Source organism: Miniopterus natalensis, chromosome 2, assembly GCF_054644295.1.
Source record: "Miniopterus natalensis isolate mMinNat1 chromosome 2, mMinNat1.hap1, whole genome shotgun sequence".
NCBI lineage: Eukaryota > Metazoa > Chordata > Mammalia > Chiroptera > Miniopteridae > Miniopterus > Miniopterus natalensis.
In genome coordinates, this window is record NC_142082.1 from 25594282 (window position 1) to 25610176 (window position 15895).

Below are 15895 nucleotides of genomic sequence, written 5' to 3' on the forward strand. Positions count from 1 at the left end.
ATTCATTGGTTGATTCTTGTAAGTGCCCATAATTTTGCTGGGTTTATATTTACCTATTTCACACTAAGGGTACTAATGTAAATGATATTATTTCATATTCTAGTTGTTCATTGCTGGTATATATGTAAGCAATTTACTTTTGTATAGTAACCTTGTTAATGTATCTTATGTATCCTGAAACCTTGCTATAATTATTATTTCCAGAGGGGTTTTTTTGGCAATTCTTTTGGATTTTCTACATGGACAATCATTTCATCTGTTCATTTCATGCACAATTATTTCCTTCTTACCAATTCAGTGCCTTTTTTTTTTTTTTTTGTCTTATTGTGTTAGCTATGACTTCTAGTGAAATATTTAAAAGGAGTGGTGAGAGAGGACGTTCTTGCCTTTCTCCTGACGTTAGCGGGAAAGCTTTGAGTTTCTCACCATTAAATATATTAGCTGTACTTTTTTGCAGCTGTTCTTTTTTTTTTCTAATATACAAAATATTTATATTACTGAACTAGTAACAGTTGATATTCTCCGTGTCTGTAAAACTTTGGAACCACATAGCTGATTTGTTAAGTCTAGTCCATGCCAGCTTCCAAAAACCAGAAAAGATTTTAGTTAGCTCCATTCTTTGATGCTTCATCAAAATTTTCGACAAGGTCTGGAACATCATCATCTTCCTCATCAATGTCTTCTGGTTTTGGTGCTTTGCTATCCAACACTTGCCGAGGGAACCGTTCAGCTAACTTCCTAAGACTTGTTAAGCTGTCAGCACCAAGCTGACTCAATATTCCAGGAAGATTTCTGTGATTGGTTTGGCTTCTGCGTGATTGCACAGGTGTTAGCAGAAGGGAAGCTTGGACTTTGGGATTGTTGAAATGAATAACTGTTCCATCATCTTTAATCATGTTTACCTCTTCAATACCAGCTATATTATTCACAGCCATTTTTTTAGAGAACTCTGAAGTTTTTCGTCATCAGCTGTAGCTGTTCTATGTACCACCTTCTTCTTTCTGCGAGCTGTACCCTTGGCCCCTATCCGGACCTGAGCCTGAAGTTTGGCTGACTTTTCTTGATTCATGCTGTTGGTAAATCTGAAGCAGGGAGGGCCCTCCAACACCAGCACGCGGCAGGAGCAAGATGACTGCCTCCGCAGCTCTTCTTTATTGAGGAAATTTTCTTCTATTGCTAGTTTGCTGAGTTTTGAAAAATCACTAATGAGTATTGAATTTTGTAAAATGCTTTTTCTGTGTCTATTGATATGTGATTTTTCTTCTATAGCCTGTTGTAGCTTGTAGTACAATTTCTTCCTCTAATGTTTGGTTCACTCACCAGTGAACCCATATAGGCCTTGTGCTTTCTGTTTTCAAGGTCATTTATTATTGATTCAATTTATTTAATACATATAGGCCTATTCAGATGGTCTGTTTCTTCTTGTGTGAGCTTTGGCAGACTGTTATGTCACTCCCAGCCTATCGATAGGGATGCTCTCAGCTAGGAATGCTGGAGGCACTCCTCTGAGCTCATATTACTCATAATAAGCCCCCATGAACATTTCCGCCACCAGGGCCAATGTTGTGGTTGGGCTGGCGTTTGTGTGGTCTTATGGTCAGAGGATGCAGTTCAGCAGAAACCATCAGGGAATTTTGAGAAACAGAGTTATTACTCACAAGTCCTGGAATGTACACGGCATACCCAAAGGCCACACAGCAAGGTCACAGGTAGAAAGAGGGTGTGGACCTGGGGCTCTTTACTAGGTTCTAAGGGTGAGGTGTCAACCCACGGGTCAGAGGCGACAGCCATGTTGTTTGGTGGGGCGACAGGGGGTACACTGTATGAACCATGAGTGATGACACTGCAGAAGCATCTTGGCATTTGTGCTGCCAGCCAAGGGCTGAACATCAGAGTGATATCCTAGGAATTCCAGGGAGTAGGATGTCCAGAGTCCAAGATATCAGAGCAGTCACCCATCCTGCAGAACCCGTTCACTTTGCCTCTCCCCTTCATCACCTTCACCTGCATGTTTCTGAAATACCTGTCACTGCTTGTCTTCTGGAAGAGCCATCTGCATGTACCTGGTGGGGTCTCAGCTTCACCTGGGGCTATGTCCCCACTGGCCCTCACCTGGCTCGAGGCGCCAAGGCCTCCCACACTCATACCTGTAGATGGGTCTGAGTCTGTGCCTCACCTTCAACCCTCCTGGATTTTGACACACCTTGGTTGTTTTTTAAAATATTTTTTTGTTTTTTTAGACAGAGGAAGGGAGAGGGAGCGAGAGAAACATAGAAACTTGATCAGCTGCCTCCTGTACGCCCCCTAGGGCGTAGAAACTGGGGCATATGCCCCTGACTGGGAATCAAAACGGCAAACTTTCGGTGCATAGGACGATTCCCAACTGAGCCACACTGGCCAGGGCTCGACTGTTTCCAATGCAGGAAATGCTGTGTCCAAAGCAGATGTAGTCGTCATCACCACGCTTTGTCTCTCAAGAACCCTCACCCCCAGGGGATGTGTCCTGCAGCACTGCTGCTGTCATCACACCACGGATTAGTGCGCTGAGGAAGACTCAGCTCCAGGGCCCCCTGGGGCCTCTGCTCTGCTCACTTCCCTTACCTATCGCCCTGACACAGCAGAGCCACACCCCTGCAGTGCCATGACTCTTCTCCAGCCCGGGTGTTGTCAGCAACGCCCTCCTTGCACACTTCTACACTGACCTCTGCCCACCTGCAAGTCCAGCCCATTTGCCTCTCCCAGAGGTCTTGCAGACCATAGTCAGCACTTAACTCCTCCTGCCTGCTCCCTGGCTCTCCTGATCTAGTCCCTTCTGCACCATTCATTTGTGTCTGCTACACCAGATCATGGGTTCCTAGAGGCATTAATCATCTTCTTCACTCTACACACCCCTCACCTCTGCTTTGTGTATAATTGATGATGCCTTAATGTTTGATTTTATATGTTGCTTAAACAAACTGAGGCAAGTTTCTTTGCTAACTGACCCCCCATGAAGGATTTGCTGTAATAGCCATTACTCACATCTTAATCTTCTACTGTGTAATTATGTAGCTATCTGGAGTTCGACATAATCCTTTTTGATTCCTTTAGGCCTGAATAAAGTTCTGTAACACGTTTAGAGTGACACTTCAAGCAGTGCGAACTGAGGGAGCTGATTTACTGCGGGCCTGCTCTCCACACCCTCAGCAAAGTTTCAGGACACCACGGAAGAGGATGGTCCTGCCTGTCAGAAGTTTGGGAGGTGGAATTCACAGACCCATGAAACCAGGAACACCACACGTGGGTGCCAACAGGTTGAAGCATGTGTGACGAGCGTGGGGACTTGCAGCAGGAAGAGCTAGGGGCGTGGAGCGGTTGTGGAAGTTTCAGGTTAGCGATCCAGGTGTGACACCTGACCATCCAAATGAAGTGCTTGGGGGACACCTGGCACAAAGCACTCACGGCCAGCTAGTACTGCTCAGGTTTTTGTAGGTGTTGAGGTGGCCAACACACCCTTCTCCCAACCTGTCTTTAGAATTCCCAGGATTGGAAGCTCAATTCTCCAAGCATGTGGATCTTGTAGCAATTGAATCAAACCTTTAGACACCAATTTTAAAATTCAAGACAATGATGCACTACTGGGCTGGTCAGCAAGCACACCTTTCCTTTGGCAGACATATCTACAATAGGATTCACTCTACACACTCTAGACACACACACACACACACACACACACAGGGGAAATGCTGAGGAGCTAGGCCTGTGTTTGTGGGGGGGGGGCAGGATGGAACAGTTTGCACTGGTTCAATGCTGGTATCTGGGAGGCAGGTGGTCTGCAGCTCCCACATGCAGGGGTTTGAAGGGATGGAGATGAGTGCTCTAAGCCTTCTGCAAGTCTGGATGAAAAGGGGCGAGTGAGGACAGGGTTGAGAGAGGGCTTTGTGAGTTCAATATGGGGCAGACTGGAGCAAGTTTATAGATGCGGAAGACACAGGTAAGCAAAAGGTGAAGAAGCCAAGTCCTAGGGCTGGAGGAGGGTGAGCCTGGGTGGTTGGAGGAGGGAGGGTGGGCCCTGGTGGGGGTGAGGGGAAGAGGGTGGTGGGCACAGGGGAGGTGAAGGTGGAGTTGTCTATGGCTTCAAGGTGTTCTGAGGATCTAGGACTCTCCAAGGAGCATTCTCCATAGGCAGATGGCTTCTAAAAGCATTTCCTCTTGTCATTAAGGGTGCATCTTTATTTACTTCATTCTCACAGTGATATGAACTCCATGTTTTGTTGAAAACTTGATGTCAGTGCAGCAAATAGGTTTTATTCAGTTCAACCAAATGTAATGAGCTTCTGGATCTGTTGGAGGCGTTGGAGATACAAAACAAAATAAAATGTATCCCAGAGGCCTTCAGTGTATTTCAGCTTTCGGGACGGGATAAGACAGTGTTACAGATGGGATAGGAAGGCCTCAGCATCATCAGATGAGCAGGCCAAGCCCAGCATGCCCAGCACACTGCTGTGAGCATACACCCAATGATTCGAAGGGGATGGCACCGGACCATCTGTATGATTTAGAAATAAGACCCACATTATTTTCTAAAATTAAGCACGTTTAACATCATTTCTCCATTGATTTACTTCAGATTAGATGTAATTTACTTCATTTTAAAGTGTTTTAATTTATATTACTGCAATCCATAATTTATATCTACAATACACAATTAGACCCATGTCTAAGCATTTTGGTCAAATTTTTAGGCTCTTAAAGCCAATATTTATAGGAAAACTGTGGCTTAAAGTCCCTTTAGGGAAAGCTTTGTAAGGATCAGATCTTCATCTGCATGGTTTTCTAAAATGGGGCACATAATCATCAAAATACACCTTTAAAATTTAAAGTTAAAACTTTGGCTTTGTAAGTAGCTCTCCATTAATATGGTCTCTTGGAGAATATACAAAGCATCATACCAAAAAAAAAAAAAATGATAAAGATTAGTAAAACAGAAAAATATTAAAATATTTTTCAATAAGTTTCAATTATATTCTGACATAAAGGATCTTTATTAAAGAATGCCAAAACCAAACATTTTAAAAGAATTATATGCCTAATAAAAATTGACATGAAAGTATTTTATTTAAAATTTTTATAATAAAAAACACAAGATATTTATCTCATTTTAGAAAACATAGGCTTTAAGGATCAAAAGTAAGTTTCCAAACTCACTGCCAGAATTAAAATTTCACATCACAGAAATGTTTAATAACAAATATTGACCAACAGATTACAACACCAAAGTTGTACAATAAATAAAAAAACTTTCTAATTTTTCTTTTACCAAAATATCACGAACTGATGAATAACAATAGAAAGTTAACATTAACTTCAGAAAAAAAGGCACATCCAGGCAAAATAGTCAAGGCGGTTTGTAAATGCAGCGTTATGTTTATATTGTGCATGATCAATTGAACACAATAAATTACTCTGGAAGATTCTAAAATATGGCAGTAATAGATTGTAAAGCTGGGCAAATAAGACACCCCTCTCCTTAAGAGCGTATTTTGTTCTCCAAAGTGCAGGTACAGAACTGTCCAAACGTCTGCTTCCCTGCACACAGGTTTTGCTTTGCAAAGTTGTTTAGCATCTCGGAGTCCTCAGAGACTTGACCGTCGGTCTGGCCGTGGCACACACTTCGTAATTGCAGCTCTCCACAGTACCGGGGCCAATAAGAGACTGAGTGTGGTCACACTCAGGATTAGGAGGTACACCTGCAACAGGTAAGACTGAGCGTCACCTCAGATTAGGAGGTGCACCTGTAACAGGTAAGTCTGGGTGTAGTTGTGCTCAGGATTACTATGTCTGCCTCAAACCACAGGTACACTCTTAGGTACACCCCAGACACAGGCATCTCGACATCAGGATGAGGGTGGACTGAGGTCTGACCATCAGTGGAAACTCGTCAGGCCGATGCATCACTGGTTCACACACTGGAGTCTGTCAATCGGGTCGCCCCTTGGGCTCACTGGGCCGTCAGAAGGACCCTGGGGGTCACTTACAGTGAGGGCACAGCCTCAGGGCAGGTCTCGCATGGAGCTCACGCACAGATTCCATTCTTCAGCAATTGTTTTCAGTGCTCTTTAATATACTGACTTACCTTCCCACACTATGGACACAAGGAGACCACCATTTAGTTTTGGATGCTCACCAGCATCTCACGGTACCAAGGAGAACTTTACTTTCAATCCTCACCCCAGGATATTTTTCCCATTGCTTTTCAGAGAGAGTGGAAGGGGGAGAGAGAGAAATGGATGTGAGAGGGACACACTGATTGGTTGCCTTTTGCACGAGGGATCAAGCCTGCAACCCAGGTACGTGCCCTCGGCTGGAATCAAACCGGGGACCCTTCAGTCCGAGGGCCATGCTCTAACCACTGAGCAAACCTGGCCAGGGTCCAATAAGAGCTTTCCTATTCATTCAGTCCACACTTATTAGGGAGCAGGTGTGCAGAACCAAATATTCAAAGTGTCACTTGGCAGGGAGACTTTATCACAACATCACGACTTAGGGAGGGGCACGGCAAGGTGGGGCAGTCAGGAGACCCTCCCACTGTGGTCCCTGCCATGTGGAGGGGAGTGAGAGCAGGGCAAACCCCTGCCCTGGCTTCAGGGATCAGGCCCAGAAGTTCAACTGTGCTTGTGTAGATATAAAAAGGGGCAAAAAGCAAAACTTAGATTGCAGAAGAGAGCTATAGGATCAAAAATAATTTTAAATAGGGCAAGTTACTGTTCAGGAACTTGTGTGTCTATAAATCCATGATTTAAAAACATCCTGAAGTTAACTGTTTCTACCCTGGGAAATATAAAAACAGCTGATTTCCACAGTCTACGAGTCTACATAGAATGCAGTTTTCTAGCCCCGGCACACATGCAATTTCATAGTGAACCAACAGTTCAAAAGTAGGTAGTTCAGATTTCTATACAATTACCCAACATTTTATACATTTGACAACAAAAAATGTTCCCTTTAATCTCCATCTTGTTTTCACTGAATCAGTAATGCTCTAATTTTAGTAATTAATGCTTACTTAGTTACAGCATCAATTTGCCCTTAGATCACTCAGGGCTAATACTCAACTCCGTTTATCTGGTCCTGAAAGCATACTCAGATTTTAAATGTTAACCTTTTAACACTGGGGAGCACAGACTGCGACATATTTACCCCTGGGGTTGGGAGCCCTTTTTTTCACTTTATAGCCACACCCTGCACCCCACAGCCAAGCACAAAACCTTCTTATCAAATTTAGTGACAATCATGGATCATCAAGTGATACGCATCCAGTTCTAGTTCATAGCCAGTTAAAAAGGGGCAAATAATAAAGTTGAGAAAAATAGAAATGGGCAAAACTGCAGAGGAAAAATGTAAGTACAAATGGGAGGTAGACACACACTCAACTGCACACACAACTGCTCATGATGCTCAAACATCTGCAGGAGGACTGTGGAACAGGACAATGACAAAGCACCTGCTAATCACGAACACTCACCTCCCGAGAAATAATGCCCGCTCTGCGTGCTCTGCTCCCCAGGACGAAAGAGAACTCGCTGACCTGGGCCAGTCCTGCGGCCACGATCCACTTGATGTACTGGCTGGTTTTCGGCAAGAGGAGAGACAAGACCAGTGCTGCCAGAACAAACTGCAAGAGGGACCACGTGTTATTGCTTAACCAGAGCCCCGACGGCCAAGCACAGAGAGGGCAGAGAGGACATAAACGCTGGGGCAGCCCTTGAGTAGCACAGAGAGGGGACATACAAAGGGGCACTTCTATGCTGAAGGCACCAAATAAGCCCAAAATGTCTGAAATAAAACCACACAGAACCAAGGCAAAATCAAGAGTTTAGGTTCACTTGCGGAAAACAAAACTTTTCCCCCAAACTAAATTAACAGCATTAAATGTTATGTAGTGTTCAAATGGAAATTTTATCTTTAATGAGAGAATGTATCTTTCTCATGTAAACAATATCCAAAGGGTAAGCAGCCTGGACCCGGTGGGGCAGCTAGACAATCATCGGGGATTCTGGCTTCTTCAAATGGAAATATTTTAAGTCAATTTTTATAACCCACAAAGCCAGATAGCTACAGAACAGGTTAAGACATTAAAAGTTACCACAGGCAACTCAATAATTTGTAGTCATGGAGAACAGACAATGGAGAGTGGCGAAATAATTCTCAGTGACCGTGAAAATGTCTGTCTGCGAGCATCACAGGAATAGAGTCCTGTGGTTCTTAAGACTCAGTTAGGATTTAAGTCCAATTACAGTGCAAGGACCTCACTGGAGGATCCAGAAAGCTGCTTCTCCCATTCCAGCTTTTTAACTCCCAATTTTGAACATACTCAATTCTGAGACAAACAAAGGAGAACCAACCAAACCACCTCTGTCCTAACCCAGACCTGTCCCCGGGGCAGTGCTGGGTGGCAGGAGGGGGTGCACCATCTCACAGACAGGTGTTCTAGGTAAATGGTGCTGCTGGGGGCTCACAGACTTGGCAAAGCTGTGGGCAGGGAGTCAGGCCCTGGAGGAAGTAATGTGCGCTGTGTGACGTGTAAAGCCCAAACTAACATGAGTTTTACCAATCACGGATCATGGAAAGGATCGGTACCTTCATGATCACCACCGACAAAGTAAGGACCATCAGGATGGTGAGCTCATACACCACAAAGGTGGGAAACACGTGAAGGCCTGTTAGGAAGAGAACAGACACGGTAATTCTCTCAGAATCACGCAGCCCATCTCCCAACAAATTCACACCTGTTTCTCAGTGATAGGTCTGTTAACTCTCAAACTCCTCATACTTGTTTCAAAAGAAGGATGAAGTTCTTGTAAGCACCATCCTGTTGTGCTGTTTATTTAAGTGCTTGTCCAAGCATTTGCTGTGGGTGGCTCCTGAGCCAGCTGCTTCAGGGAAAGCTGCCTGGGCTCTGGGCCCTGGGGGCCTCGGTGCTGAGCACGATCCTCTGCCAGACTTCACCCCCAGGACACAGCAAAGCATGACAGCAAGCAGCTGATCAATCTTATTTTCCTTTATGAAAATATTCTGACCAAGATGCAAATGACTCATGGAGTCTGAAGACAAGCGAGAGCAGCCACAGGGGAGGAAGGCTGACCGTCCACACCTCAAGGCCGAGAAACCCAGGAGCTGACTCCAGAGTACAGCTGGGTCTGCCCAACATGCTCCTGTGTCCTGTATGGACAGCACCATGGAGCGGTGGTGATCACGCAGTTCGTCGCTATCACAGCAAGTACCTGGCCCCAGACCACAAGTGGAACACAGCACACAGGCCAGATGGCAGGGGCTTTGCTCTGAGGGTGGAGACTGTTCACTGATGACTTCTGGCAGTGAGCAGAGCAGTGATGACACCAAACTGACTGGAGCCAGGACTTGGCGACTTAAAATGGAGAGAGATGAAATCCATGGTACAATGTCTTTGCCACATGTAACTTTGATAGGAGGGCAAACAACCCATGTTACAGTTTTTCTACTTAAAGCCATTCATTCTTGCAACAAATACCAAATGTATATTTGAGATAGCACAACAGTAAACAGTAGAGGCTCTGGGCTAAAATCTCAAGTCTACCTCTAACCAACTGTGGTCGTTGGCACACCTCTTAACCTCACTGCCTCAGTTTCCTCATGTGTAGTTGTGGATTTGGGTGGTGAGTGAACACCGCATGACGTGTGAAGCAGGTACCTGTGTTAACAAACACTTGTTCTCTAGGGCACTGCACACACGCACTAGGCCCACAGATATCAAAGTGAGCAAGGATCCAGGGCTGCAAGGTGCTAGGTAACACCGACATGTGACAACTACCTCTAGGGCACTTCCAAGAATGACATGAGCAGCGCTCTCCCTTCAGCATGGCAAGCCCTCCCTCACTCTGGGCCTAGAAACTGCCCTTTGTTGTGATGTTCAAAGATGGCCTCTCCCGAGGAGCACAGCCTGAATCCCTTGGTGCACCCACTTGTTGGTGACAGTGATCCCACGACCCACTCTTTTCACCCAGAACCAACTATGGCTAATGGGCCCTGGATGCAGCAGATGGGTTCAGGTCACCTTTGTGGTTTTGACAGGCCTGGCACAGAGCAGGAGGTCAATAAATGTTTGTTAGAAACAGGCACCCCACAACTCATTTACACGTCACTGAGGTTGAAATATGCGCAAAAGGTGTCTTTTAAAACAGATGCTATTAACTTGTTGCTTAGAACCCTGGAACAAAAAAATAGTGTCCCTGACCAGTTCAAGAATAAAAACCTAATTGTATACACGTCTCCCAGTTGGCAGGGAAATTAACTTGAGTTCCTTCCGATATACGGAGTGTGAAAAACCAAACCAAAAACATGTACAACTGTTGCTGTTAGAGAGCACGGCTCTTAATGAATCAAGAACCCTAACTGGGAAATATTAAAGCAAACGTGTCTGTTTTAAAGAACATATTATGCAGTTTTAGTTTTTTAACAAGCAAACATTCCAGAGAGCCCCAGCTGGCAGGACATGAGTGACACAACTAGTCAGGGTGACCTGGGGGTCTCTGGAATAGAATGCAGGGCTGGAATGTGGAGAGAGTAGGGTTACAATTTAATCAATTTTATTAGACCTTGTCTGAAAAAGAACTGGCAGAAAAGAAGTGAATCATCAACCAGGAATGGAAGTTCAAGGAATCAGAACTGGCAGAGCTCATTTAGCAGGGTGAGGGGGTGTTTCCAGCAGTGGAGGTGGGGATGGAAGGGAAGGAAGGGACAGAAGAGAGGGGGTCAAGGGGAGAAGGAGGGGCAGAGAGACACACACGGGGGGGGGGGGGAGAGGATGAGGGGAGAAGGGGAAAGAGAGGAAGAGGCCAACACCCATCGGGAGGGACTCTCTCATGGACACAGAAGACATCCATTTACAAAGCTGCTTGTGAATGATCTTATTTCACCTCTTTCAAGTGTGACCTTCCCACTTTGTGCTTCCTTTGAGAACTACCTTGGCTATTCAGGGCCTTTCACATTTCCATTACATTTTAGAATCTGCTCTCCATGTTCTCAAAGTCTTGTTGGGATCACACAGAACCTGTTGACCGGTGCCGACTGCACAGACTTTCCAGGCAGCAAGGAGGGAGTGAAAAAGGAGGTGCCAAGTAGCTGGGCTGTGATTCTGCTGCCACCTGTACCTCTCCAGGCCTGGCACTTAAGATACCCTCACAAAGGGAACTCTCCAGAGCGGGACCCACAGTCAGTTTACTATTTTTTGTGTCAAAAATTATTATTTCCTTGCAAACCTACCACTTTGATGCGCTGACATTAAGCTGCTGCTAACCTGCTGAGCACTGGGGCCTTTCCCTATGGAGTTAAAGAGAGAGTCGTCCTCCCCTGAGGATGTCTGAGCCTTTCCACTGCCTGCCTACATGTGCATCTTAGCACTGACAGAGCATGACAACCAATCAATGAATTAGCATGCCTTAGTTCAAATTTTCCCTCTTTTTTTGTTAATCCTCACCAGAGGATATTTTTTCCATTGATTTTTTTTAGAGAGAGTGGAAGTGAGGGGTAGAGACAGAGAGAAACATTGATGTGAGAGAGAGACAGCGATTGGTCGCCTCCCGCTTGAGCCCTGACCGGGGCCAGGGATCGAGCCTGCAACTGAAGTACATGCCCTTGACTGGAATTGAACCCGCAACCCTTCAGTCCGAGGGCTGACGCTCTAATCACTGAGTCAACCGGCTAGGGCCAAACTTTCCCTCTTTTTAAATAAAATTTCTCCTTACACTCTTATTTTTATGGGAACTGTTTTCACAGTATAGTCTACAAATTAAAATATGTTTATAAAGAGATTATAGAAGTAATCTGCAAGTGTTTAACAAATACAATTCAAACATTACAACATAAAGAAGAAAGTTACCTATGGATGCAAAGAAAATGATAGCCAGGAAGTCACGAATAGGCTCAATGTAAGATACAATCTCCTCGGTGACCATGTGGCCTTGGGAAGAGATGAGTGCTCCAGCCAGGAAGCAGCCCAGCTCCATGGAGACATCCAACAGCTCTGTGACCTGGGGAAGAGGAAAGGACCACATGTCACATACACAGTGCCACCAGTTACCAACAGCTTCTGCCAAAGTGGGATTCACACTCCAAAACGGCCTGTTAGGTCTAGCAGAACCATCACAATAAAACTGTGAAAATCAAACCTCACTGTACATCTGTGAAGTCCCCAGTGCGGCCTCTGTGGGGATGACCTGAGAGATGACACGTGGAAGCTACCATTAGTTGAATTAACCATACAAGGAGAAAAAAATTAATTTAAAATATTTGAAACAATAATTCATGTAGATTGCTATGAAATTTTTGAGAGCATTTTCCAAATTTTATTTTAAATATTTGTGATATATTTTCTTTACCTTGAATCAATGAACAGCCTGACTATGGCTTAAAAAAAAATGTAGTGTATAAAAAACTATTCCCATTATCAACTCAAACCACTTAGAGAAAGCAGATACAGCTAATGAGAAATTACCTGGAGATGGCAAGAAACCAACAAATCTAGAAATGAGTAGATTCAATAATGCCAGATTCAGACAGAATAGTTATGGTTTATTAGGTTTCAGCCATATAGTTCCATCAAATGCAAAGCTTAAGACTTTTTTTTTTTAATATATCTTTATTGATTTCAGAGAGAGGAAGGGAGAGGGAGGGAGAGAGATAGAAACATCAATGATGAGAGTCATTGATCGGCTGCATCCTGCACACCCGACTAGGGATCGAGCCCGTAACCCAGGCATGTGCCCTGACTGGGAATCAAACCCCGATCACCTGGATCCTAGGTCGACGCTCAACCGCTGAGCCACGCCCGCCTGGGCAAAGCTTAAGACTTCTTGATGTGACATTACTGATGCAAAACAACTGGAAAGAAGCTTTTTTTAAAATTCGAGATAGTAAAACTATAGATGATAGCAGCAACATACACATAGAAGAAAATGAACTTTTGAAGAAATGCCATTTACAATAAACATCAAAACTCATCGAACACCTAGGAATAAATAACAAAGGAAGTGCACATCCTCTGCACCAAATATTACAAACTACTGCTGAGAAACACAGATGAAGACCTTGGTAAACAGAGGGTGTGTTCCACATTCAGTAGGGAGGCTTGGGATCATAAAAATGTCAGCTTTTCCTCAACTGGCCTATAGGTTCTCTGGAGTGGCAACAAAACTGTCATGTGTGTGAAAAATGACAAGTTGAATCTAAAAACTTACACAAACACTAGAAAGACCACAAATATAGTCAAGACAACCCTGACAAAGAAGGAAGTTAGGCAGTATACTGCCAGATGTAAGGGCAGGTAAGCTGGCTAAGGGAACAAAGTGGAGGGTCTGAAACACATGCTCACAGAGCACTCACATGGCCACTTGGTTTTTGACGAGATGAGCCTGCATAACAGTTGGGGAGGGGTCTTTCAACACAGGGTGTGGGGAAAAGCATGTGAAAAAACAAATTCTTTCCATTTCCTTACATCATGTGGTACACTCACCTCCAGGTGTACTTAGATCTACACAAGAAAAGTAAAACAATAACATTTCTAGAGAACAACAGGGAGAATCTTCATGATCCAGGGGCAGGGAAAGGTCTTTTATGCAGAATATAAAAGTTGCTAACAATAAAAAAATTGACAACTTGACTTCATTAAAATTAAGAACAGCTGTTCATCAAAAAAAGCCATTAAGCAAGTGAAAAGGAAAGTCACCAACTGTAAGACATTAGCAAAAATATATCTGACATAGAATATCATTCAGCCATAAAATGAAACAAAGTACTAAAACATGCTACAGCATGGATGAACCTTTGAAACACGCAAAGTAAAAGAGCCAGACACAAAAGGCCACATATTATACGATCCTATTCATATAAGATGTCCAGAAGAGGCAAATCTGTAGAACAGAAAGATTAGTGGTTACTAAGGGATGGGGAAAAGACAGAATTGGGAGATAAGGGGTTTCTTTTGGGGTGATAGAAATTGGTTTTGGAATTGGATAGTGGTCATGGTTGCAGAGCACTGTGAATATGCTGAACACCACTTTAATTCGGTGAAGAAAAAAATCTGACAAAAAGTTTGCCAGAACATATAAAAAACTCCTACAAATGAGTAAGAGAGTAACCAACCCAAAAGAAAAATAATCTCAAGACTCTAACAGGCACGTCCCTATGGAGGAGGTCCACTGGCTAACAAACACATGGCAAGGTGTTCACACCATCAGTCATCAAGGAAATGAAAATCAAAACCCCAATGAGATACCATGACCACCCAGCAGAATGGTTAAATTTACAAAGACTAATAGACAACACAAGTGTTGGTGAGGATATGGAGAAACTGAACTCTTACACAGCTCTGGTAAGGGTATAAACCAGTATAAGTCCTTGGGGAAAACCAGCATGGAAAATTACTAAAGTTAAACACGTGTAAACCCTACAACCCAGAGACTCCACTCCTAGATATATACTCATAAAAAATGAAATCACATGTCCACCAAAGAACATAAATAATATACAGCAGCTTTATTCATAACAGCCCTAAATGGAAACAAACCCTAATAGCTAACAACAGAAAGAATGAATTGTGAAATACTCACATGATGGAATATCACACAGCAATAAATGAGTCTGACAAAGGAATTATAAGAATATCTAATATGCAATATGCCCAACACCTAACACAATACCTGGCAATTGTAGCAGGTACTCAGTAATTATAGTCAAATGAAGAAAGAAAACTAAGAATCAATGACTGGGGAATTATTTTTAACTTATGTGGCCATTGGGAAATAGCAAGGAAGTCATCCAGGTAAGACGAATTTGCTGGATGCTATTTTCAAAGAAAAAAATACTCTGGAATGGATAAAACAACATAAAAAGTATTACATTAAGTCACATACTTGAGCAGCTTTGAGCAGAAGCAAATCATAGTCTTCTCCCAAAATTATAAAATACTAGCAGGCAATTAAACCATATATAGTATAAGGAAGTAATTTTTACTAATTTCTTTTAAAATTAGGTTTTTTATTCTGAGATCATAGATTCAAGTGCAGTTGTAAGAAATAATACAGAGAATGCTCATGTACCCTTTACTCAGTTTCCCCAATAGCTACCTCTTGCCAAATCATAGCACTAGATCACAGCCAGGATAGACATGTCACAATGAGGAGAGGCGGAACATTCTGTCACCACAAGGATCCTTCCCAACCCACCTCCTGCTTAAACACCTGGCAACCAGCAATCTTCCCTCCATCATGAAATTTTGTCTTCATAAATCTCACATAAATGGAATCATACAGTATGCAACCTTTGGGATTGGCTTTTCTCATTCAGCATAATTCTCTGGAAAGTCATGGACCAATGGTTTTAAAACTGGGTGGTCTTTCTTGGTGTGGATGGACCATAGCTGGTTGAACCATGCCCCTGTTGAAGGACATCTGGGGAGTTTTGGGCTAGTATGAATAGTTGCTATAAAATTAGCATGTAAGTTTCTGTGTGAACATAGTCTGCATATTTCTGGGATACCACATCAAGGAGAGCAAATGCTGGTAGTACAGTGATGCCATTCCTACTTAGACCACTTATGAGGGGTCTGACAGCACGTCCCCCCTTCTCATGAGAAACTTATCCTTTAAATAAGGAGAAGGCTGCTTCCAAAATAAACGCTTTCTTTTTAACCTTCACATTTACGGCAGAAGAAGTTCTGTTGACTAGCTTGTCATTATGAAACATAACTAAAATTTGTTTTTAAATTGTTAATCTTAAGTCAGGTACAAAGCTCCTTGAAAGTTTAAGACAGTAACATGGTTTGACACTGGTGGTTTTTCATCCTCATAGTAGATTTGTTTTTTAAGGTCGCACTCACAAA

The 15895-nt window shown here is 43.4% G+C and overlaps 1 protein-coding gene and 1 pseudogene across 4 annotated transcripts in view; both read right to left on the reverse strand.

Moving 5' to 3' along the window:
- Positions 1 to 459: 459 nt before the first annotated feature.
- Positions 460 to 1114, reverse strand: LOC107536946 (transcription factor BTF3 homolog 4 pseudogene; annotated as a pseudogene).
- A 3964-nt stretch (positions 1115 to 5078) lies between these two features.
- SLC9D1 (solute carrier family 9 member D1) overlaps positions 5079 to 15895 on the reverse strand; it is a 44759-nt gene continuing 33942 nt past the window's right edge. For all 4 annotated transcript variants that reach the window (XM_016212882.2, XM_016212884.2, XM_016212880.2 and 1 more), the window contains exons 12-15: positions 11897 to 12047; positions 8620 to 8699; positions 7505 to 7654; positions 5079 to 5729 (exon numbers count right to left, since the gene is read on the reverse strand). In XM_016212882.2, the coding sequence (XP_016068368.2) occupies positions 5616 to 5729; positions 7505 to 7654; positions 8620 to 8699; positions 11897 to 12047 (495 nt within the window). In that variant the 3' untranslated portion in view covers positions 5079 to 5615. The remainder of the gene's footprint in view (positions 5730 to 7504; positions 7655 to 8619; positions 8700 to 11896; positions 12048 to 15895) is intronic.